The sequence below is a fragment of the Lepidochelys kempii genome, chromosome 5 (assembly GCF_965140285.1).
Source record: "Lepidochelys kempii isolate rLepKem1 chromosome 5, rLepKem1.hap1, whole genome shotgun sequence".
NCBI classification, from domain to species: Eukaryota; Metazoa; Chordata; order Testudines; family Cheloniidae; genus Lepidochelys; species Lepidochelys kempii.
Window position 1 is genome coordinate 2,393,891 of NC_136384.1, and position 22,516 is coordinate 2,416,406.

Below are 22,516 nucleotides of genomic sequence, written 5' to 3' on the forward strand. Positions count from 1 at the left end.
CCTGGCTCCGCTCGGTGCATTTGATCTCTCGCGTTCACCAGCACTAAATTCCTCGGCTGGATTCCGGGCTCAGCTCTAGTGAAAGGCTCCAATTATTTCCCAGCTCTCAGCATCTCCATTTGCTGCCCATATTTTCAGTATTAGTGTCTGTGCCGGCTGGAATTCCGAGCGATTAACGTGGCTGTGACATGCCTCCTAGGGGTGTTATCCCTGCGCTTGTCCCCCACAACCCCCCTTCCTCCTCCAGCAGAGAGCGAGCGCGAGCGAGCGTGAGACAGGCAGACGGAGACAAAGGTCTGTCCCCAGCCCGGCTGTCCCCTGCCTGTGCTTTCTCTGCTTGTGTGTTTTCTTAGGCTCCTGGTTAACGTCTGAGCTGCTGTGGAGCTGTGAGGCTTTGGCCTGTCCTGCTCAGGTTTGAGCCTGCTGGGCGGGGAACTGCCTGCTTCTCAGAATGGACGGAAGGTTTTTAAGCTGCTTTTCATTCTTTAAGGGCCTGTAAAACTGCTTGGGAATGGGAGTGGGGGGGCAGGAGTGCACGGAGGGGCAGGCAGCAGGAGTGTGTGCATGGAGAGGGGAGAGGCAGGGGACCGGGACTGCATGGAGCGCACAGGTGGGGAGGTGCGAACAGTCACACTACCCCTGTTGTAGCATAATGTTTGGAACGTGGTCTTCAGACGTGCTGAGTGAACGCCCCTTCCCCCTCCCCGCCCCATAGATCAGCGACATTATTCCCATCTTACTGATGGGAAACTGAGGCACAGAGCGGGGAAGTGACTTGCTCAAGGGCATGCGGGGAGTCAGTGTCAGAGCTGGGAAATAGATGCCAGGAGTCCTGGCTCTTCAGCCCCTGCTCTAACCTCTAGACACGCTGCTTTGGAGGAAAGCAAGTTGCATTGTGTTCTCCCAGGGTGGCACCTGCGCTCAGTCTCGCATCCGAGACCTCTAGCCTCCAAGGGCTGCACTCGGGAGATGAAGGTGGTCATGTGTCACAATGCAGATCTCGGCTGGACTTCAGTCACCTCTGTAATGAATGGTGAGTGAGTCTGTGGGGTGCATGGGGCAAGGGGCCCCAGGTCACGCTCAGAGAGCACCTTGTGTGCCTGCCCACACACCCACAGTGCTCAGCACTCTGCACCAGTGGGAGAAACCAGATCAATCTGGGGCTAATTTAAGTTCCTTGAGGTGAGTAAGAGCTTTTCCTGTCCAAGGGAGAACCCTGGAGCCTGCCATACCCATCAGGACAGCGTCCCTGCTCCAGGGCCATGGGGAAGGACTGCGGGAGCAGTCATCTATAGCAGGGGGTTCCTAAACTGGGGGTCGGGACCCCTCAGGGGGCTCGTGAGGTTATGATGTGGGGGGTCATGAGCTGTCAGCCTCCACCCCAAACCCCGCTTTGCCTCAGCATTTATACTGGTGTTAAATATATTTTTAAAAGTTTTTAATTTATATGGGGGGGGCTGCACTCAGAGGCTTGCTATGTGAACGGGGTCACCAGCACAAGAGTTTGGGAGTCACTGATCTACAGAGTACCACCTAAGAGAGGTACCTGGTACAGCTGGCTCTGGCTGTTGTTGGAATAGACTGTGTCTACACTTACAGTGGTGTGTGGAGTACAGCTACACACTGCAGTGAAAGGCGGGCTGCTTCCACGCTTGTCACTGTGGTGTACCTACACGCTGGTGAAAAGCTCTGGCGGGGGGAGGCGGCGGGGAAAGGCCCTGGCGGGGGTAGCTAGTATGACAAACAGCAGTATAGACATGGGAGGCTCTGCATGGCTCTGAAGAGAGCCCGTGTAGGGTTTATACCCTGAGGTTTCCGGTGTGTAGGGCACTCAGCTGTACTCTGCCTAAGCCATGCCTCGCTGTCTACACTGCCGTTTACACCAGGGCTACCTGGGTGTGCAGCCTCGGTGCTCCGCACGCTGCTGTGTGTGTAAACGTGCCTTTAGAGTGCGTCCACGCTGCGTTCGAAACCCCACAGCAGCGTGTCTGCAGACCTGGGCTTGCACTGCTGCACTCAAACCAGCTGGTGCGGCCTGGAGCTGAGCTCTGAGGGCTGGGGGTAGGGTGAGGGGTGGGGAAACATCTACGCTGCTGTTTCTAGCGCCAGAGCACTCAACCTGGGTTGTGAGACTCACCGCCGTGGGTTTTAAAACACAGTGCCGTTCTTACCCTAGAGCCCCTGCTCTCAGCACCAGCGCCCCACAGGGGGCTGGTAGCAGCACCCCCTTTCTCTGCAGAATGCTGTGGGGGGCTCCTCTTCTCTAGTAATGGCCCCTGGCTCTCTGCCTGGGTGCTAGGCCATCCCTAGCCTCCCACCCCAGTGCCTCTGTGTTTGGCCCTGTCGCTGCTGTCCGGCTGTGCCCCTGCCAGTAACTGATGCTTTGATCCCCTGGCCCAGCCAAAAAACTCTTTTGGGATCAACCCGACATGAAAAGATTTAGATCTTCTTGATGACACTTTCATATGAGGTGTAAAGAAACGTTCCATCTTGGCTTGGGGCATCTTAACGGCTTTTTTATTAAAAACAGGACATTTGTAAACAGGACAAAACCACCAGAGAAGGAGGAGGTGACTGCCCCCTTATGCGCTTCTGATTTCAGGTGTTAGCCAATAAACACTGATCAAACACCCCAGTACCCAAACACCAATCGGTGCTTGTCCAGTACACATCCGAAACAGTTACGTGTATCTGCCTACCTGGAGCCGAAACTACGGAGGAGTCTTGCTGGAATTCGTTGATCCTGATTATGAACTCATCCATGGAGCAGTAATACAGACTGCATGGCTGGTATTTCTAAAGCCCACTAAAGCGTTGTGCATGAACTGGTGTGCCCAGAGGCTGCTGGCGCGGACTGAAGGTTCACTAGTACACGTGAATGTGGTGCTGTTTGAACGAGTACGATGTAGAAGGGCACTAGGGAATGTTACAAAGAGATTACTCGATGCACTATTGTGAAGCAGTTGCACTCACTGCAGGTGCGCCTCCTTGTGGCTGGGTCTGGGAACTAGCTGTCACCCCATCTGGGGCCCCCTTCTGCCAGTTGCTTGCTCTGTGGTCCCCCTCTCTCTGCGTGAGTCAGCCAGGAGACACTGGTAGTCAGATAGTCAGACACTATCTAGTGTCCCCACCCCATGTAACAAAAGCCCACCAGACAAGCTGTCCGTCTGCCATCTCGGCTCCAGGCCTGAGCCACTTTGCCAGTGGCTGGTAGGGGAACCTGGACCTGTTGGCTACTCTGGGTCCAGCCCAGGGAGCCTGTGACTAGGTGTCTCCCTTACTGTTTCCCTAGGCTTCTTCCTGCCGCCTTCTCTAGCTCCTGGCCTGTCTCTGGCTTTACCACCAGAGCTTCCTCTGCTCTCCATGGCTACTTCACCCCCTCAGCCTCTTCTCACCGGGCCGGACCCAGAGTTTACGCTCCCCCTGGATCTGCCCCTTGATGCTGGCCAATTCCCTTTCCCTCTGCTCATCCCTGCACCTTCTCCCTGCTCTCACTTCCTGGCTTTATATGCCAATCCCAGCTTCTCTGCCCGTAAGCGGTGGTTCCCCTCCTGGCCCACATTGCCCCGCTCAGGGCTTGTGGGCGGTGGAGACCCCATCACAGGTGTGTACAAAGAAAGAGCCCAGACCCTCTCCTGATGTTTTGGTCATTACATAAAACTCAGCAATTGCTAAACGTGAACCCTGACCAATGAAATAAATAAAGCTCCCAAACCAGAGCCCCATGGTGAGCGCACTCAGCTGGGAGATCTGGGTTCAAGACCCCAGTCTGCCTGATTGGAAGTAGAGACTTGAAGGTGGGTCTCCTGCATTACAGATGAATGCACTAGTCACTGGGTACTCGGGGGGCGGGGCTTTGTCTCTCCCCCGTGGAACTGGGGGAAATATTGAGTGGACAGAGCATGCGGGGGAGAGGGATGTTCGGGCTCCGGTCCCTGAGCCAAGGAGCAGGTTTGATTGACCCAAAACTGAATTTCTGAGCAGGTAAACTCTTGCCCAGCTCTATGCGTGTCCCCCAACAATCGCCTGGTGTTGCTGCGGTGACGAGGGAGAGGCGTTTGGTTGTGACCCTGGTAACTGTGTCACTCCTCTGGGCACCGCAGTCACCACCCTTCCTGTACCGGAGCGTGACTGGCTCGCTTGGTTGCCCCTCTGCTCCAGGACGCTCCAGTAGGGTCTGTGTGCTGCTGTCCTCCTCCTGCTACGGCGCCTGGGCCTGGGCCTGTTGCAGATCTTCCCAGCCTGCCAGCCAGAGAGAGGTGGGAACACCCCGTGGAGGTGGCCATAGCGAAGGTGTGCTTCGCCCGGCCGTGCTGCTGTCGTGGAGGAGCTGCTGGAGAGCTCCCCTTGGGTGCTCTCTCCTGGCACAACTGTCTGGTGACCCCCATTGGCCTCCCCAGTGGGAGGCCCTGCAAGTGGGGGAGGTCTGTGGACACTTCCTTGCTCTGGTTGGTTTAGTTTGACCTCCCACACGCCTTCCTCTGGCTTGGGAGTGGATCAGAATGTGACCAGCAGGCTGGAATGCATGGTGTCGTGCAGGGCTTGCCTCTGCCACCCCTCCCGCTGCCCCAGCCAGGGATGAGGTTTCCATCCCCCTCCCCATGCAGGGGCGGCTGCTTCGGCCCAGGGCTGGCTGTCTGTTTGTTTCACGTCCAGGCAGGAAGCTCCTGAATATTGTTGTAGCTGCCTCATCTGCCCTTCGGCCAACTGAGGACGCCCCCTCTCCAGTCATCTCAGCCCCAGTTCTGGCCTCTGTCCCCACCGGATCAGACCACCAGCCCCTTGCATCTGGTAACCCTGCCTGCCTTGGCTCAGGGCACTGGTTCATCGCCCTGTTCCTGCTGCCCTGAAGCAGACCAATGGACCCTGGTCTTCCTTATCCTGCTAAAGAGGTCAGACCAGGGATCCACCTAGCTCCCCCAGTCCCCGCCAGACCATTGGCCCTGGCTGTGATGCAGTCCAACCCCCCAGCACTAGCTGTGTGAATGTCCACCTGCCCCTAATGCACCATTGGGGTGTGCCTGGGGCCGTGCGGCTGGAGAGCAGAATTCCCCGCCCCTGGCCCCATACAGACTCCTCTGGCCTGATTCCTTGGTGAGGCAGCACAGGACTTCGGGTGGAAGATGGAGTTTTTTCCAGACGCAGGGCAGGGGAAGAGCTGAGAGAGGCCATCCAGGCCCTGTGTATTCCTGGATCCACACCCTAAGAGACCTGGGGGGTGGGGGGAAGGTGACCCCTAAAGCAGCCTGACCGGTGCTCTGCCAGCAAGGGAGCGCAGGCTGCTTCCCATTCCCTCATGGAGAGGTGCTGACTCGGGTGCAGCAGCTGGCTTGGTCAGACTGAAGCCCTGAGGGGTCTGCTCTGGGGCCTTGGAGGGGTGGGGGGTTACAGTATGAGGAAGGGGGAGTTGGGGCAGAGCTGGGAGCTCCTGGCTGGGTTCTTCCAGCAGGCCAGGCTGGGGCCCTGCATACATCCAGGGGCACCATGGCTGCCCTGCGTGCCCCCAGCGTGCCCTCAGGCCCGTAGGAGGGAGCCAGGGCTGGGAGCTGGCAGGGGGAGGAGTGTGTGTGTGACCCAGCCCCGTCCTTAGCAACAGCACGGGCTAAACCCCCATGAAATCGCACCAGCGGCCTGGGCTTGTTGGGGGAGGGCGGGTAACCCCAGCTGGGCCGGCCTGTGGGACTCGAGGTGGGAAGTGAGCTACCTGCTGGGCCACTGTGGGGGCTGGGGGTCCCCCCCTTAGCTCCCTGCAGGCAGGGCTGCAGGAGGCCTGCCTCTGGGGGAGGGGAGGGCGCCGGCTCCCTGTCCCTGCCTGTCTGTCACGCTGCCGGAGCGTGGGAGTTCCTGGTGCCCCGTGCTGTGCACGGCTCGCTCTATATAAGGGTTACAGGCTGTAGCAGGGAGGGGCTGGGTGCCGTAAACAGCAAAATGCTGCTGCAGGCAGGCTGGGTCTCTGGGGTGGGAAGGAGCAGTCCCCCCAGTGCCAGACCCTCCGGGACGGAGCCGCACTGACCCACAGCTGGCCTTGCCCAGCTGCTCAGCCCACCCTGCATGCAGCCTCCAGGGCTTGGTTCGTGCCCACGTAGGTACCGGGTTCCTGCTGAGCCTAGTTCTGACCTGCCATGCGGCTTGCAGTCTGGCCTGTAGCCTGCGTGTCGTCCCCTCGGAGGTAATGGGAATGAGGCGATTTCATGGTGTGCCTGAACGTAGGGGGATCCTCAATGGTGGCAGAGCCCTCGGAGCTCCCCTAGGGCAGCAGTGATGGGCAGAGTTGGGGTGGCGAGGTGGGTCCTTGATCAGCCACCAGCAGGCATCGGTAGAGAGGTCGGTGTAGCCATCCAAGGCCAGCCCCGGGGCAAGGAGGGTCTGCAGAAGGAAGAATGTGGCCAGTGGCCAGTGCTGCGGCCTGTCTCCTGGGCCAGGAAGGGACAGGTGCCAGCAGGCAGCCCGAGGTCCCCGAGCAGCGCTCAGAGCCGGTGCTGCTAGCCGGGCTTGATTGTAATAAACCAGACTAGCGGCCAAGCAGCCCTCGGATTCTGGCTTCAGGAGCTGCTGCTGCTTGCTGGCTGGGCTGGCCCCTGCTGCTGTCTGGTGAGGACTGTTCCTTCCTGCCCTAGGCTCACGCAAACGTGCTGGCTTCGCCCAGCATTTAGCCTGCAACCAGTGGGGAAGCCGCCGGTGTGGGTGTGTTGGCTGCTTCCCATGTTGCGTTGCATCTGGTGACCGGGGTGTGCTACGGGAAGCTGGCCGTCTGAGCCAGGTCTGCCCTAGGACTGTTCCTCTATTATGCTGTCTCGATGGCGTGACACACCTAAAATGCAGCTGCCTCTGGGGTAGGACATGCAGATTCGAACAGCTCGCAGCAATGCTGCACGAGAGCTTGGGGGGCGAGGTGAAGAGCTGTAACTGCAGGGGGGAAATTGGGATGTAGAGTGTAATTGCCCAGGCCTGACCTGACTGTTCTCCCCTCTGGTGGCTACGTTAGAACAGACGCATGTCGTCAGCACCTGGGTTTTCAATCCTGTGGATGGTGGCACCCCCAGCTGCATCGGGCCCCTAGCGCTGCACTGCCTTGGAGGGACGATCGACCCTGCTGAGCCCCTAATGCTACTTCCCGGAGTGCCTGGGTGTTCCTCGCAGGTCTCCCCTCCGAGTCCTGGCAACCTGGTCAGAATCCCACCCCTGCTGCTGAGGGGTGAGCATAGCTGCACTTTCCCCTGTGGCCTGGCGGTGTGGACAGGGCATGCACACCTGTCACCCTCCACTAGCCCCGTCGCGCTCTGAGTGGGGGATTGGAAAGGGGCTGGTATTTCCATATGGCCGTCGCCCTACTGTGCTTTAGATCTACACGGGACCTGCTGCAGCGTGGCTGTGTCCTGGTGCAAGTGCTCCGCGCAAGTCGAGACAGCCCTTCTGTGTATCTTCACCCTCTGCTTCCTAGGCTAGGGAGGCTAGCAGGCCAAGCTGAGCCCTGGCAGTAGTTGAATTCCCTTCAGCTCTTGGCCCAGCTCAGCTGACGGTGTTTCTGGTGGTGGTGCACAACCCGGGGAGTGAACGGAAAGGCTGTGTTCATTTCAGGCACCATTTGAAAAGTGGGGAAGAGCTGGCTGGCTGCTTGCCCAACTCCTGCCGCGCGCTGGGTGCTGAATATGACAGTGTAACACCAGGCCCTGTTCCTGAGAGCTCCCAATCCAAGGGACGCAGCCGAGGAGCTGGGATGTACTCGGACGCCCAGGGCAGGGATACTTTTGGAAACATCCTTGTATCTTTCCTATGACGTCTTATTGTGGGCATTGACCGCAGGCCACTAGGATGTGGGGCTTTTTCACCATCTTGTTTCTGCTCTTATCCCATGTGTCGGGGCCACTGTGTCAGGGGAAGGGCTGTGTGCTCTGTGTCTCTAGGGTACTGGTTCCAATCCAGTGGGGTGGGCGTTGGCTGGCTCATGGATAGGGAATGGGACACGGGGCATTTCCCCTCTAGGGGCCACCGGCTCTAAACCAGCCCCAGGTTGGAGGGTTTGCTTGCATTTCGCATCTCATCTGGGTTTGAATCAGGTTGGTCACTGCCTTTGGGAGGCCCAGCGGTCCCAGCGCTTGGGTGTAACACACAGATGTATTTATCTACGCCCAGCGGGACTGATCTCCGCAACCCCCAGATGGTCACCCCCACTGGCCCCCTTGCTGGGAGCCTCTGCAGGAGCGGGGCCAGCGACTGAATGGGCCAATGCTGGCACTTCCTTCTCTTTGCCCAGGGGGTCGTTCCTTCCAGTCCTGCCGCGGGGCTGGGGTGTATGGCCTGTTGTGCCCTGCTCTGTCTTCTGTCCACCCCCTTCCAATGGCATCACACTCACAGGGGGATCTTTGCCCAGTGGAATAGGACACAGTGAAGGGACTTGCCCCATCTTGCTGTGTCGGACATGCTCCCGCTGAGCTGCGCCTGGTGGCTGCCCCCTTGAGGGAGGGTGTGAGCGGTGCGGGGAGGGGGGCGTGGAGGGCAGAATGCAGTGTCAGCACCCTGCTCGCACCCCGTGGAGCCAGGCCATGTGGGGTACTCTGGGGCTGAGTCTCTGTCTCTCCACGCAGGTGCCATGTCTGACGTGCTGGTGGGATTGTGAGTGAGCAGCCATCGCCGCAGTGGCTGGAGCGATGCTGCGTAGGGTCCGTCTACTGCTGCCCTGCAGTCCTGCCTAGCCCATGACGGGTGCCTTGGAGCAGGTGAGTGCCGGCTGAATGCAAGGCCTGCCATCTGTGTGCTGGCTGAAGCCGGGAAGAATCCATCGTGACTCGCCCCCAGCACAGACGGGCTTCTTGCTTTGCATCAGACGATGGGGCCCTTTCTCATGGGGAATCCCAGGCCCGATGGGCCAGCAGGTGACCCTGGAGGCTGTGTCCCAGGCAGCAGCGCATGTCAGCCACGGGTCCTGTAATGGCAGGTCTCCACCCTCCCATGAATCTTCTAATGCCCCCTGCCCCGCTGCTTCCCCCACTCTCTGTGGCCTGGCCTCTCCTCTCCTCCTCCAGCCCCTCGCACCCAGGTCCAGGAAGAGGGAGCTCTCTGGCTGCAGAGCTGGGCTCCCGTCCCCACCAGTGCCTATGAATCCCAGTGGAAGGGTAGCTTTAGGCTCTGTGGCCTGGCCTTTATTACAGGCGAGGGGGCTGTGGGCTGCACATGGGCCGCCCTGGTTTAAATCAGTGTCTCGCCTGCCCTTGTGTCCTCCCCAGGTGCCCGTCTGTCCAAGCGTTCCACTCCCTGCCAGCGCCAGCGGGTCTCAGAGTCGCGTCAATCCTCCCTCTCCTTCCCCCATTAGTGCTGCTGAACAGGCCCGAGAGCCAGCCAGGCCCCTGCAGTGATTTAGAGGCAGATCCCGACGCCCGTGATGGTGGGAGCCATTCCTCGGCAGCCGCGCCGCTTCTGGGGGGTGCCCGGATGGCAGGTGTCTCCAGCTAGCTGTGCCAACGACCGTCTGCTGCTGGGGCAGGAGAGCTGCTCGGCGAGGGGTGGGTGGTGAGTGCCCAGCCGCGTCCCGAGCGTGTGATCGGGGAGATGATGGCTTGGCAGCCTGCACTGGCTACTAAAGCAAAGGGGTACTGAGCTTTTGTTTGCCCCCTTGAGGCCAGGCTAGCCTCCTCAGCTCCTGTGCCTGGAGGATTAGCTGAGGCTCGACCTGGTGCATGTCTGGCCTTGTCCCCCATGGCCCCTGCGTTACAGCGCTGACTGGCCCAGCCAGGGACTCCTCCCGACTCTCCGAGTGCGGGGCCCGAGGTCCCAGCATTGTCCCTGCGGAGCGGCATAGACTCACATAGGCCTCAGCAGCCTCCCCACATCTGGGGCTTGGTAACCCTGCCCCGCCTCCAGGCTACAGGGCTTCCGGAGAGCTGGCCCGCGCTACTCCCCGACCAGCCTGGCTCCTCCTGTGGAGCTAGGGCAGGGCAGTCTGTGGGGCTCTGCACCAACCTGCTGGAGCTGTGGAGTGGAGCCTGCTGCACCAAGGAGGGGTGCCTGGGCCAGGGTCCCAGGGGCTGATCCCCTCCCCTTTGCTCCCACAGATGCGGCACTGCAGCGCACCCCGTAGCGGAGGGCTTGTCCGGAGGGAAGGGGTCTGAGACACCACCCCCTTTCTTCAGCCCCGTGACCTCCTGACACCGTACCCCCCTTCCCTGCCGCTTTATGGGCTGTTTCGTCTTTGGCTCTGGTTGGGGTCCAGCCCGCTAAGGCTCCATGCGGCACATCCATGCTGAGGCGTCCCTCCCCCAGGAGCATGGCACAGACTCGGGCCTGTCCCGGCCAGGCGGCCAGGCGGCCTTGGAGCCCCCCCCCGAGCGCTGCCCCCGCCGCAGCATCGTAATGGGCTACAACAAGACGGAGATCAAGCGCCAGAAGGTTTATCAGGTCTCCATCTTCTCCCACCTCTCCAGCTCCTCCGAGCCAGCAGACCAGAGAGCTGGGGGTGGGCGACAGGCCATCAAGAGAGGGTACCCAGAGCAGTGGGCTCCGGAGGCTGGGCGGGATCCCAAGCGAGCCCACTGGGGGGCCACGGGGGCTGAGGCCAGGCAGGACGGGGTCCCTGGGGAGCTGCACCCTGGCCAGGACGCCCCAGACGCCACCGCCTTGGAGGACGGGCTGCTGGTGAAGGAGCTGTCCCTTTGTGGCTCGGCCCAGCACTTCTCCCACAGCGGCCTGCGGGTGGTGGAGCACCGATGTGGGGCGCGGGAGAGCAGCCCCAGGGCCTGCCGAGAGGACAGACTGCGGGAGGCTGCCTCCCCCTGGCCACAGCACACAGCTTGCAGCACTTTGCACAGGAGAGACAGTTGCCCTGCTCAGCTGGGGGCTGGCCCCTTGGGGAGTCCCAGAGCCTGTGGCTCCGTGGAGGGCAGGGAGTGCCCCGGGCTGGCTGAAGCCAGGGAGCAGCCTGCGGAGGGGAGCGGGGCCCGGAGGGAGGAAAGGGCTAGCAGCCAAAATCGACTTGACATTGATTTGCACAATATTGCACAAAAACCCTGGGCAGCCTCGGGTGGGAGGGGGGAGGAGCAGACAGGGGGCAGCCCCGCCCACAGCCATGGGGCTGGCAGAGAAGGGGAGCCGCTGACTGCGGCCGATGGGCACAAGGAGCCCCACACCCCACGGGTGGCCCTGGGCCCCGAGAGCAACGGCCTGGGCTCCTCGGAGAAAACGCCCTGCATGGGCAGCAGGCCCCCTGGGGCCAGCGGCGGCAGCTGCGCGGCGAAGAGGAAGCTGCTGCCCTCGGGCGAGGGCGTGGCGGACTCGTGTTCGGAAGACGAGAGCGTGGCGCCGGCAAGGAAGAAGCGGGCCCCGCTGTGCCACCCCATCCTGACCGCCTGCCGGAGCACCGACGCCAAGGGCGCCCCCTTCTGGAACCACCTGCTTCCAGGAGCCAAGGTGAGCGCCTCCTGCTGGGCTGCAGGGCTGGGGCAGGAAGGGCAGGCCTAGAGGAGCTGGGGAAGGGGTAAGCGAATGGGAAGCCAGTGAGGGGCTCGCAGATGGGGTGGGGCCATGGGTCGGACGCTGTGGAAGGAGTCAGTAGGCAGCTGGGGAAGGGGCTGGACCATAAGGTGTGTCCTGTCCCCTCCTCCCGCTGACAGGTGGCTGGAAGAGTCCAGGGCGCAGGGCTCGTCTGCTGACTCTGCCTGTAATAGGGCTTGGAGCCTGGCATGCAGGTCTGCTGACTCTGGGCAGCGTTCGGCCTGCAGTGAGAGCTGCCTGGCCATGGTGCCTGGACCCTCTGCAGCTCCACGGGGGCATGTGGGGGGAAGGGCAGCACTGGTGGAGTGGGGAAGGCAGCAGCTGGAGCCGGGGGGCATAGGAGGAGCAGGAGAGTCTGCGGATCCCGGAGCCCTGAGAGCAGCAGGTCCCTGTGCTGTGACACTGTCTGGGGTGGGCGCTTTGTGGCGGGGCCTGTCTGTGCGGAGGGGCAGCCCGTGGGTTCTCTTCTAGCATGTTACACCCGCAGAAGGAGCAGGGGCTTCCCAGAGCCCGGTAACCTGCTGCTCCCTGGGGCAGACAGGACCCTTCCTAGCCGATGGCCACAGGGCTGAGCTGAGCCTGGGACCTCCCCATCTCGGCTCCTGGTTCCCCCAGAGCCCGGGCAAGCCCCCCAATACCGTGGGGGGAGGGGTTACAGCCCCTGCATGCCACCATGAGTCAGCCAAATCCTGTGCCCAGGCTGGCTGTCCTGGTGCCTGGTGGGCCTCTGTGCTGTGGAGCTGGGCACAGCTTTAGCACCTCCAAGCTCAGAGAGGGGCCCCCTGCAGGTCCCGTTGGGGGGGTTGGCTGCCCCTGGGGGAGGAGTGCAGAGAGAGGCCCTCCTCCCCTGGGCCAGGACTGCCTCTCCTGGCATCTGTGTGGAGCCCAGCTCCGGGTTCCCTCTGCCAGGCAGAGGCTCAGGTGCCCTGGGGGGGCAGTGCTGGGGTGTGTGTGACCGTGCTGTACCTGGAGTGTGGGAAGGGGGCCCGGAGACCCCTTGCCAGGGGGACAGCCTGAGTCCTCGGCTGTGCTTCCCGTCCCGGGTCTGCTCCCTGCCAGTCCAGCTGCTCTCTCCTATGCTCCGGGTGGCCCAGCCTCTCCCCAGCCCAGGCCCTACCGTATCCTCCCCATCCAGCTCACTAGCCGTCTCCCTGTCCCCGCCACTTCCTGCGTTGCAGGGTCACCAGTGAGATCATGCTGAGCGGCCAGACGCCCCCCATCTCTGGCAGGCCTGCTGGTTGCGTGACTCCTGAGGCCGGGGGATAGATGAGCTGGTATAAGGACTGATGTGTGCTCTGCCCCCAGCTGGCATGCATGCAAACATGCATGACACATACACAAACATATGTGCTGGGCACATGCACCCTGGTGCTTGTCAGGAGCCCGAGGCCAGCTAACCACATCCCTGCTCCGTTCTGCCCTGCTGCTGCCCGTGGCAGCCTGGCACGCGGTGATTGCAATCCTCAGGCACTCTGATGTGTGAACAGCCTCGGGCCCGTCCCCATCAGCCTGGTGACGTTCCTGACTCCCTGACTCTTCCTTACTGGAGCCATTTTCCAGCCCACCAGCCCCCCACTCTAGGAGTGCTCCCCTCCAGCCCTGCTCCCCACCCCAGTCCAGGCAGCCGCCTATTGTCCAGCACCCTGGAACCTTCACCCCCCTTTCACACAGGCTGGGGCCTGGCTGGCCTGTTGCTCTGTTTTGTGCTGCCCTTTTGTGTCTCTTCCAGAAGGTAAAATGCCTAGAAAGGCGAGTGCCCTTTATAAAAGGGGTCGGCCACACCCAGCTGGTAACTCAGCCCGGGTTTGGCTGCCCGCGACCTCTCAGGGCTTGGCCCCTGGGCTGCTGGCATGAGCCACGCAGCTGTGTCTGCTGGGCATTACTGGGGACCTGGCATGAATTACCTGGGGCTGGTTGGTGTCCAAGAGATGCCAGGGCATCTCCTGGTAAGTGTCATTCCGGGCCTGCCTGCAGCTCTGCAGCAGCGTCGGACCCTGGGGGGGGTGGGTGTGTGGGAATGGCAGGCACGGGAATGTTCTGTGTCTAGCTGTGTGCTGACGATGTCTTAGTGCCTTTGCTTGCCCCGTAAATGTGTGGTCCAGGCCTCTGCCCGCGTCTGGCTGGCTTGCAGGAAGTACCTGTCAGAGCTGTGCCAGCTTACGGGGCGCTGGGCCTGTTAATAAGTTGCCGGGATGCCTGCAGCCGGTGGGGCTTGGACACTGACAGATCCCCGTCTCTGTGTGTGTGTGAATGCCCGGGCAGGCAAGAGGGGAACTGTCAGACACCTTCGGCTGGGACTGCACGTGGGACGTGTCCTCCTGAGACCTGGCTGTCCTTGGTGCCTGGTACAGGCTCCTGGAGGCAGCAGAGATAGCAGAAAGCCCTTTGGGATTGGTGGGGTAAGCCCACCGTCCACCCAAAGAGAGGCAAGGGTTCACTCTCTCCCTCTGGCCCTGGCTGTGGATTCCCTCGTTGGAGATTTCCGGTGGCTCCATGGTCTGGCTGGCAGGAGCCATGGCCTCTGCTGGTGGCTGAGCTAGCAGTAGCCAGGGGCTGTGGTAATGCCCAGGAGGGGACCCCTGGAGTAATAGGGCGAAGCGAAGAGGGGGAATGAGCTGCCTTTCACAGTGGAGTTCCTGCCACTGGGAGAACCAGGGTTGGACCCAGCCCTGGAGAACAGACTGCAGGGCCTGAGGGGTGGGCCTTGATGGGGGTCTAATGGGGCTTTCCCTGATGTCTCTGTTGCTCTTGGAGCCCTGCTGCGTTGACCTGGTCCCTGTGTGTATGGGGGAGGGCGTGGGAGACTGTGGTTTGGTGTGGGGACTCTGAGGGGACGGGGGAGCTTGTAACTTTAATGGGCAGTCAGGGATGGTCACTCAGAGACAAGGCCCCCCAGTGCCAGTCCCTGGCCATTCTCCTCCCGTCTCTCTCATCTCGGGAGGGGGCAGGGAGCGGGCCCAGCAGACACCACCCTCTGCCACCACCCTGCAGCCACCTGTGAGTGGAACATACAGCTGCTTCATGGTGTGCACAGGAAGTGAATGACAGTCCTGTGTCCCATCAGCAGAGCTGACTGAGGGAGGAGAGGGTGTGTGGCACATGTGGGAGGGGGCGTTCTCTGGGCCAGCTGTGACGGGGAGGTGCTGATGTGTGTGATGGGAAGAGCTGGTGGGTGCAGGCCCTGGACTGGGAGAGGTCTGGTGGGTGCTCTGGAGTTGGCCCATTTGCTGCCCCTAATACGGCTCTTGGGCCTCTTGTCTCCCTAGCGCTCCGCAGACGGCACTGCGGTGGGGCGAAGGCTAAAGAGTGGGCTGCGCCTGAAATCGTGAGTGTCCTGAGCTGCCTGGTTCCCCTGCTGGGGTTAGGGCCAAGCCGCGGGGGCCCCGGGCACTGTGGGCAAGGGGGCTGCTCTTGGGCAGACTGGCCGTGATTCTGCCCCTCTCTTCCCTGGTGCGGGGGTTGGTTCCTGGGGCGATTGCCCTGCCATGCCCAGGCCCCTCTGTTTGGGACAGGGTGCATCCGCACAGACCCTCCCCAGCACCCTTCCCACTTGGAGCCCCTTGGACCCTTAGGTAGCTGGGTGGGTGGATCCTGCCTGCCTTTTGTGGGGAGCTGTGTGCTCTGGGGGTGCAGTGACAGGGGCAGGTGACCCTCTGGGGAGAACAGGAGTGGGAGCCCGAGGCTGCCCGAGATCAGCACTGATGCTGACTTCTCTTTGAAGGAGACATCTCCGCAGCAGCCTCCGGAAGGGGCCTGTGGGCACCCGGCCCTCTGCAGCTGCCTGGGCCACCACCTCCATCAGCCATGCTCTGCTGGGGAACTTTGAGGTAACCACAGCCTGGAGGCCCATGGCCTGGGACAGGGGAGAAAGCCCCTCTGGGATGGGAGGGGAATGAGTCCCCCTAGGGCCTGCTCTGGCACTGGCTGCCTTTGTGCAGCTCCTAGGGTGGGAATTGCGTGTGTTCCTCTCTCTCCCCATGGTGCTGTCGTGGTCTTGAGCGTGTCCCTGTGGTCTGTGCTTCAGAGCATTCCCCAGAGGGACAGCTCAGCCCAGCAGGCAGTGTGTGCACGGGGTGCTCCTGCCCGATGAGATGCCAGGCTGGGCTGCCCCGTCCCCCAGGTAGGATGAGGGGAGAGGCTGCCTCAGAGCTGACCTTCCAGCCGCAGTCTGCCCCAGCACTTCCCCGGCCTGGCACTCGCCCTCTCTTCCCCTGCTCTTGGCGCTGGGCACGCGCCATCATCAGACAGGCTGGCCTCAGCCTGGCTCCGTCGGGAGCAGGTGCCCACATCATAAACAGCAGCTCCTTGGGCACTAACTGGCTCCCTCTCTGGCAGTCTCAGCAGGGAGGCCAAGAACTCATGGGCCTTAGGGGGCGGGAGGTGTATGGGACAGGCTTAAGTCATGTGGCAGGAGTGGGGGGTACAACATTGTATGTTCAGTGTGGGGTACATTCACCTGTTGTGGCTAAAGAAGCCTCCAGGCCCCAGCTGCCCTTGAGAGCCAGCAGCCCCAAGGATGGGGAAGAGTCTAGTTCCTGTTTCCTGCTGAGAGCTCTGTCCCAGTTCGCCTGCTGGGTTTACTGCCTCCAGCTGGGTCTGGGGCGTTGGGGGATTAAAGTCCACATTGAATCTGTGGCCTCCTGGGATCTCCCCTCCTGGAGGTGCTTTAGGGACGCTGGTCCACAACACCCTGCAGTGCACAGGCCACTCCCACTGCTGCAGTGCCACCATCTCTGGGATGGAGCGCAGCAGTTGTTTAACAGCGCAGAGCAACCCTACCCCCAGTCTGGGCCAGGACACGAAAGCATCCTGCACTGAGCTGAACCTGAAGGGGGATTCAGGAGGAGTTGTGTAAATTCTCCCAGGACCTGGCGTTAACACCCTGACTTGCACAGAGTGCCCTGGGTCTTTAATAGCCAGGGGTGTGCTTGGAGCCCGTGGGGACGGGCACTACAATAAGATCCCCAATGGAAGTGGTCTGTTGCTGGGATACCGCCATGAGTGTACCCGTAGGGCTGGGGTGAAGGATGCAGGTATGCCTTCGGGGCGCAGGGCACGGTCCTGGCAGGACCCTGCTGGCTTGGGAGTGGAACGCAGAGTCCAGGCTGAGGGTTAGCAGCAGAATCGGCATTTGAGGGCTGTGCCCTTCCCTCGTCTCTTCTCCCCAGGAGTCCATCCTGAAGGGGCGCTTCGCCCCATCAGGCAGGATTGAAGGGTTCACCGCGGAGATCGGGGCCAGCGGCTCCTACTGCCCCCAACACGCCACCTTACCCGTCGACGTGACCTATTTTGACATCTCGGAACACAGCGCGCCCTCACCTTTCCTGGTACGCTGCTGGGCAGGGGCTGGGGGCATGGGGTGCTCGCTGGCACACGGTGGAACAGGCTGATCAGGTAGACCAGGGACAGTGCCCTAGCTCTGCCCGGCTGAGGGTGTGCAAAATGAAGCAGGCTGAGGCTGCCCTCTTTAGAGAGACTGCACATGCCAGGGGCTGCCGGTGGGGGAGACGAGCCCATGACTTTGGGATCCACGCCTCAGCTTGGCTTTGTTACCGCTTTGGGGGAGGGGTTTGACATGGTGGTGTGGGGGCTGCCTGTGCCGTGATTAGAGGCCTAGATATGGAGGGCTGGAAGGTGACTGGCCGGTCACATCTTATTCTTGGCTAGCAGGTCGTGCTGGGACCTGGAGTCGCCCTGGGTTGCCCCTCTGTATTAAGTTGACGTCAGCTGTGAGTAGCAGTATAGAAGCCAGTGGCTGCCCGTGGGCTGTATTTCCCGACTCAGGTGCTGGCTATAAAGGCATGTGGCTCTCGGTACAGAGCAATGAGTCCAGCACTCGTGAGCTCCGAATCCCCAGCCTGTCGGGGGGGAAACGCCCCCCCCTTGCAGGGCACTAATGGAGGGGAGACCCTCTGCCAGCTCCTCCCCAGCCTGTGGCCAAAATCCTGCATCAGTTCCTTGCCCTTGTGGGGGTCTTGAGCCCTCTATTCTCTGCCTGTGGCACACACATCCTGTCTCCTGTAGGCTGTGATGCTCTGCTCCAGTTCGGTTGTTGGGTTTCGTGGGCGGTGGTGGCCTGTGGCACGCAGCTGATCAGACTGGATGAATCATAGAATCATAGAATATCAGGGTTGGAAGGGACCTCAGGAGGTCATCTAGTCCAACCCCCTGCTCAAAAGCAGGACCAATCCCCAATTAAATCATCCCAGCCAGGGCTTTGTCAAGCCTGACCTTAAAAACTTCTAAGGAAGGAGATTCCACCACCTCCCTAGGCAACGCATTCCAGTGTTTCACCACCCTCCTAGTGAAAAAGTTTTTCCTAATATCCAACCTAAACCTCCCCCACTGCAACTTGAGACCATTACTCCTTGTCCTGTCCTCTTCTACCACTGAGAATAGTCTAGAACCATCCTCTCTGGAACCACCTCTCAGGTAGTTGAAAGCAGCTATCAAATCCCCCCTCATTCTTCTCTTCTGCAGACTAAACAATCCCAGTTCCCTCAGCCTCTCCTCATAAGTCATGTGTTCCAGACCCCTAATCATTTTTGTTGCCCTTCGCTGGACTCTCTCCAATTTATCCACATCCTTCTTGTAGTGTGGGGCCCAAAACTGGACACAGTACTCCAGATGAGGCCTCACCAATGTCGAATAGAGGGGGACGATCACGTCCCTCGATCTGCTCGCTATGCCCCTACTTATACATCCCAAAATGCCATTGGCCTTCTTGGCAACAAGGGCACATTGCTGACTCATATCCAGCTTCTCGTCCACTGTAACCCTAGGTCCTTTTCGCAGAACTGCTGCCGAGCCATTCGGTCCCTAGTCTGTAGCTGTGCATTGGGTTCTTCCGTCCTAAGTGCAGGACCCTGCACTTATCTTTATTGAACCTCATCAGATTTCTTTTGGCCCAATCCTCCAATTTGTCTAGGTCCCTCTGTATCCTATCCCTGCCCTCCAGCGTATCTACCACTCCTCCCAGTTTAGTATCGTCCGCAAATTTGCTGAGAGTGCAATCCACACCATCCTCCAGATCATTTATGAAGATATTGAACAAAACCGGCCCCAGGACCGACCCCTGGGGCACTCCACTTGATACCGGCTGCCAACTAGACATGGAGCCATTGATCACTACCCGTTGAGCCCAACAATCTAGCCAACTTTCTACCCACAGGTGAAAGCAGTGCATTCATCCAGCCCATACTTCTTTAACTTGCTGACAAAAATACTGTGGGAGACCATGTCAAAAGCTTTGCTAAAGTCAAGAAACAATACATCCACTGCTTTCCCTTCATCCACAGAACCAGTAATCTCATCATGGAAGGCGATTAGATTAGTCAGGCATGACCTTCCCTTGGTGAATCCATGCTGTCTGTTCCTGATCACTTTCCTCTCATGTAAGTGCTTCAGGATTGATTCTTTGAGGACCTGCTCCATGATTTTTCCAGGGCCTGAGGTGAGGCTGACTGGCCTGTAGTTCCCAGGATCCTCCTTCTTCCCTTTTTTAAAGATGGGCACTACATTAGCCTTTTTCCAGTCATCCGGGACTTCCCCCATTCGCCACAAGTTTTCAAAGATAGTGGCCAATGGCTCTGCAATCACAGCCGCCAATTCCTTTAGCACTCTCGGATGCAACTCGTCTGGCCCCATGGACTTGTGCACATACAGCTTTTCTAAATAGTCCCTAACCTCCTCTTTCTCCACAGAGGGCTGGCCATCTATTCCCCATGTTGTGATGCCCAGCGCAGCAGTCTGGGAGCTGACCTTGTTAGTGAAAACAGAGGCAAAAAAAGCATTGAGTACATTAGCTTTTTCCACATCCTCTCTCACTAGGTTGCTTCCCTCATTCATTAAGGGGCCCACACTTTCCTCGGCTTTCTTCTTGTTGCCAACATACCTGAAGAAACCCTTCTTGTTACTCTTGACATCTCTCGCTAGCTGCAGCTCCAGGTGCGATTTGGCCCTCCTGATTTCATTCCTACATGCTCGAGCAATATTTTTATACTCTTCCCTGGTCATATGTCCAACCTTCCACTTCTTGTAAGCTTCTTTTTTATGTTTAAGATCCGCTAGGATTTCACCATTAAGCCAAGCTGGTCGCCTGCCATATTTACTATTCTTTCGACACATTGGGATGGTTTGTCTCTCTAACCTCAACAGGGATTCCTTGAAATATAGCCAGCTCTCCTGGACTCCTTTCCCCTTCATGTTAGTCCCCCAGGGGATCCTACCCATCTGTTCCCTGAGGGAGTCGAAGTCTGCTTTCCTGAAGTCCAGGGTCCGTATCCTGCTGCTTACCTTTCTTCCCTGTGTCAGGATCCTGAACTCAACCAACTCATGGTCACTGCCTCCCAGGTTCCCATCCACTTTTGCTTCCCCAACTAATTCTTCCTGGTTTGTGAGCAGCAGGTCAAGAAAAGCTCCCCCCCTAGTTGGCTCCTCTAGCACTTGCACCAGGAAATTGTCCCCTACGCTTTCCAAAAACTTCCTGGATGATCTCGCCTTCACCTCTCTGCTGTGTCTCCTGGGCAGGCAGCCCTGGGTGCTGGGTGTGGCCTCGTCTAGCCCCTGCTGGGGCAAGTCCCTGCACCTCGATGTGCTGGGGGAGAGGTTCTCTTCCAGGGGGCAGGTGGGGCCTTGCCGAGAGTCCCCTCTGGTGGCCCTGTCCCAGACTACTCCTGGGCCCTGTGTTGGGGCTGGGCTGTCCCGCGGTGCTGCCAAATGGCTCATGTGCTCTCTCTTGACCTTGTCCCAGGGAGTGATAGACTTGGAAGCCTTGGGAAAGAAGGGTTACAGCGTCCCCAAAGCTGGAACCATCCAAGTGGTGAGTCGGCTCCTGCTCTCTGCAGCACAACGATGGGGAGTGGGGGTCGGTTGCCTTGGCCCGGGCGGTGCTGGGTGATGCCTGGCTGCACGGAATGAGCTGGGCCTGGAGCATCCAGAGAGATGGGTGCAGAACAGCCTCTGGGATCTGGAGCCAGAGGAACCACGGGCATGATCCAGGCATGGGGGCGGTGCAGGAGCTGTGGGGAGCTGGCAGGGAAGGAGAAGGGGAAAGCAGAGATGCAGGGAGGGCAGTTATAAAGAGCTCTGCCGTGAGCAGAGCAGGGAGCGGCACTGAGCGTGCTGGGCAGGTGGTGCTCAGATACCACAGTGATGGGCACCAATATAGGAACTTGAGTCGAGGCTTCAGAGATGGGGAAACACAGAAGGGCTAGGGTTAGGGTCCAGGGCCTTGCCATGTCAGAGCGGGGATCGGAACCCAGGAGTCCTGGCTCCTCGTGCCCTGCTCAGACCACTAGGAGACACCACTCCCTTACAGGCCTGGAGAGCTCAAGTGGCTGGAGGATGCTTCTCGGAAGCTCTTAGTGCAGCCAGGGCTGAGCAGGAGCAGGGGCAGGGGAAGGTGTTGCTGGAGGCCAGAGGGGTCATGAGGGTGAAGGCTGATGTCTCACCCATTGGTAGGGTAGGGGCTAGAGGGGGAGCTGGGGATTGAGGCCAGGGAAGGAGTGAGGAGTTGCTGAGAAGGACGGCAGTACCTGCAACATGGATTTGGGGGATTAGGGACCCCAGTGTTGAGCCTCACCACACGCATCGTTGGTACCCGGACATCCGCCCTGGCCGGGTGGGTGCTGGGAGAGCTCCTCTGGCAACAAGTCTCTCCCCCTTCCCCTGTATCACGGATCCACGGGCCCGGTGCTCTCGCATGGCTCTGGAACAGTCCCTGGGAGGAGCCCTTCAGTGTGTCAGCCCCTTAGGGTCACACTCTCACGGGGGTCAGCCCCTTAGCCTTGCGGCCTCCTGGGACCAACCCTCAGATCCTTCAGATCCCTTACTTAATGCCATGAGCTCCGGGCTGTGAGTCCACCAGAGGGAGACTTGCACCCCCAAAGGGAGCAATGCCCCCCCCCCGATGTCCTGTCTCTGCAGCGACTCCCCGCCAGCAGGGCAGCAGCAGGAGAGGTATTAGCTGTCTGGGACACAGAGTAGAAAGTCCTTAGTTAACACAGAGAACAGAAAGTTACAGCACAGTCCAGCTGGGTCAGTCCCAGAGCCCTCTGACCTCTCCTTAATCCCAGCCCAGAGCTTATCTTCCTGCCTCCTGCAGCCCACACTTATCAACCCCACCTGGTCCCCTCCTTTGCCCTTTGTTCTCCAGCTGGTCAGACCCCCACTGGCTTCCTGCCAAGGGTCTGCTATTCATGCCAAATGTCTGGGCAGCTGGAGTGGCCATTGTCTTCTGGGACTCTCCATGGGGGTGGGGCCCAGGTCTCACACAGCCAGGCTTCAATCACACCTGGATCTCTGCAAAGAGTGAACAACCTCCTCCCCACCCACCTAGTTACCCAGACAGCACATAGGGGAAACTGAGGCACCCACCGTATTCATACAAAATAGTATGAAAAATTCCCACTTGGTCACACCCTGTGCTTGTCCTACAGCCCCTTGGCCCCTGCTCTTTGTGGGGCCTGGACACCACCTGGAAGCCCCTCTTCACCCAGCCTTGCCCCCTGTGGCTCAGATCCCTTTCCCCCCACTGACTTGCTCTCTCCCCATTTCCAGACCTTATTTAACCCTAACAAAACTGTGGTAAAGATGTTCCTGGTGACGTACGACTTCCAGGACATGCCGGCCAGCCACCTGACCTTTCTGCGCCACCGCATCTTCCTGGTGCCCGTGGGGGAGGAGGGGCCCGGCGAGGCACCCAGCGACCCGGCCTGCGCCGGCCCGCCCAGGAGGGTCCTTTGCTACCTGATGCACCTGAGGTAGGGGCTGAGGTGGCGAGGGAGGGACGGCCATGGGTCCCATCACCCGGGGAGCTGGCCCCTCTTCTGGACAGCAGCTCCTTCCCCACCCCCTCCTCCCTTTCCCTCGCAGCCTCCTGTTCCCCTCGGCTTGGGTTCTGAGCCCAGGGGTGGCCGTTCCCCTTGCGGCAGCCTGACTTCCTTACCGCTGGGAACAACGGGAGACGGCGGCCGTCTTGACTGCCACCTGCAAGGCTGCCAGGCCATGGCAGTGACCTTGCCCAGGGCAG

General features: G+C 60.1%; 1 protein-coding gene across 10 annotated transcripts in view; it reads left to right on the forward strand.

Moving 5' to 3' along the window:
- ATOSB (atos homolog B) overlaps window positions 1–22,516 on the forward strand; it is a 72,143-nt gene that overhangs the window by 47,690 nt on the left and 1,937 nt on the right. For 4 of the 10 annotated variants that reach the window (XM_073343308.1, XM_073343311.2, XM_073343314.1 and 1 more), the window contains 8 exons: window positions 8,586–8,717; window positions 9,311–9,507; window positions 10,050–11,400; window positions 14,751–14,809; window positions 15,206–15,311; window positions 16,653–16,811; window positions 20,237–20,305; window positions 22,045–22,247. In XM_073343308.1, coding sequence (XP_073199409.1) covers window positions 10,222–11,400; window positions 14,751–14,809; window positions 15,206–15,311; window positions 16,653–16,811; window positions 20,237–20,305; window positions 22,045–22,247 — 1,775 coding nt within the window. In that variant the 5' untranslated portion in view covers window positions 8,586–8,717; window positions 9,311–9,507; window positions 10,050–10,221. The other 6 variants (XM_073343309.1, XM_073343310.1, XM_073343316.1 and 3 more) reach the window with 6 other exon arrangements.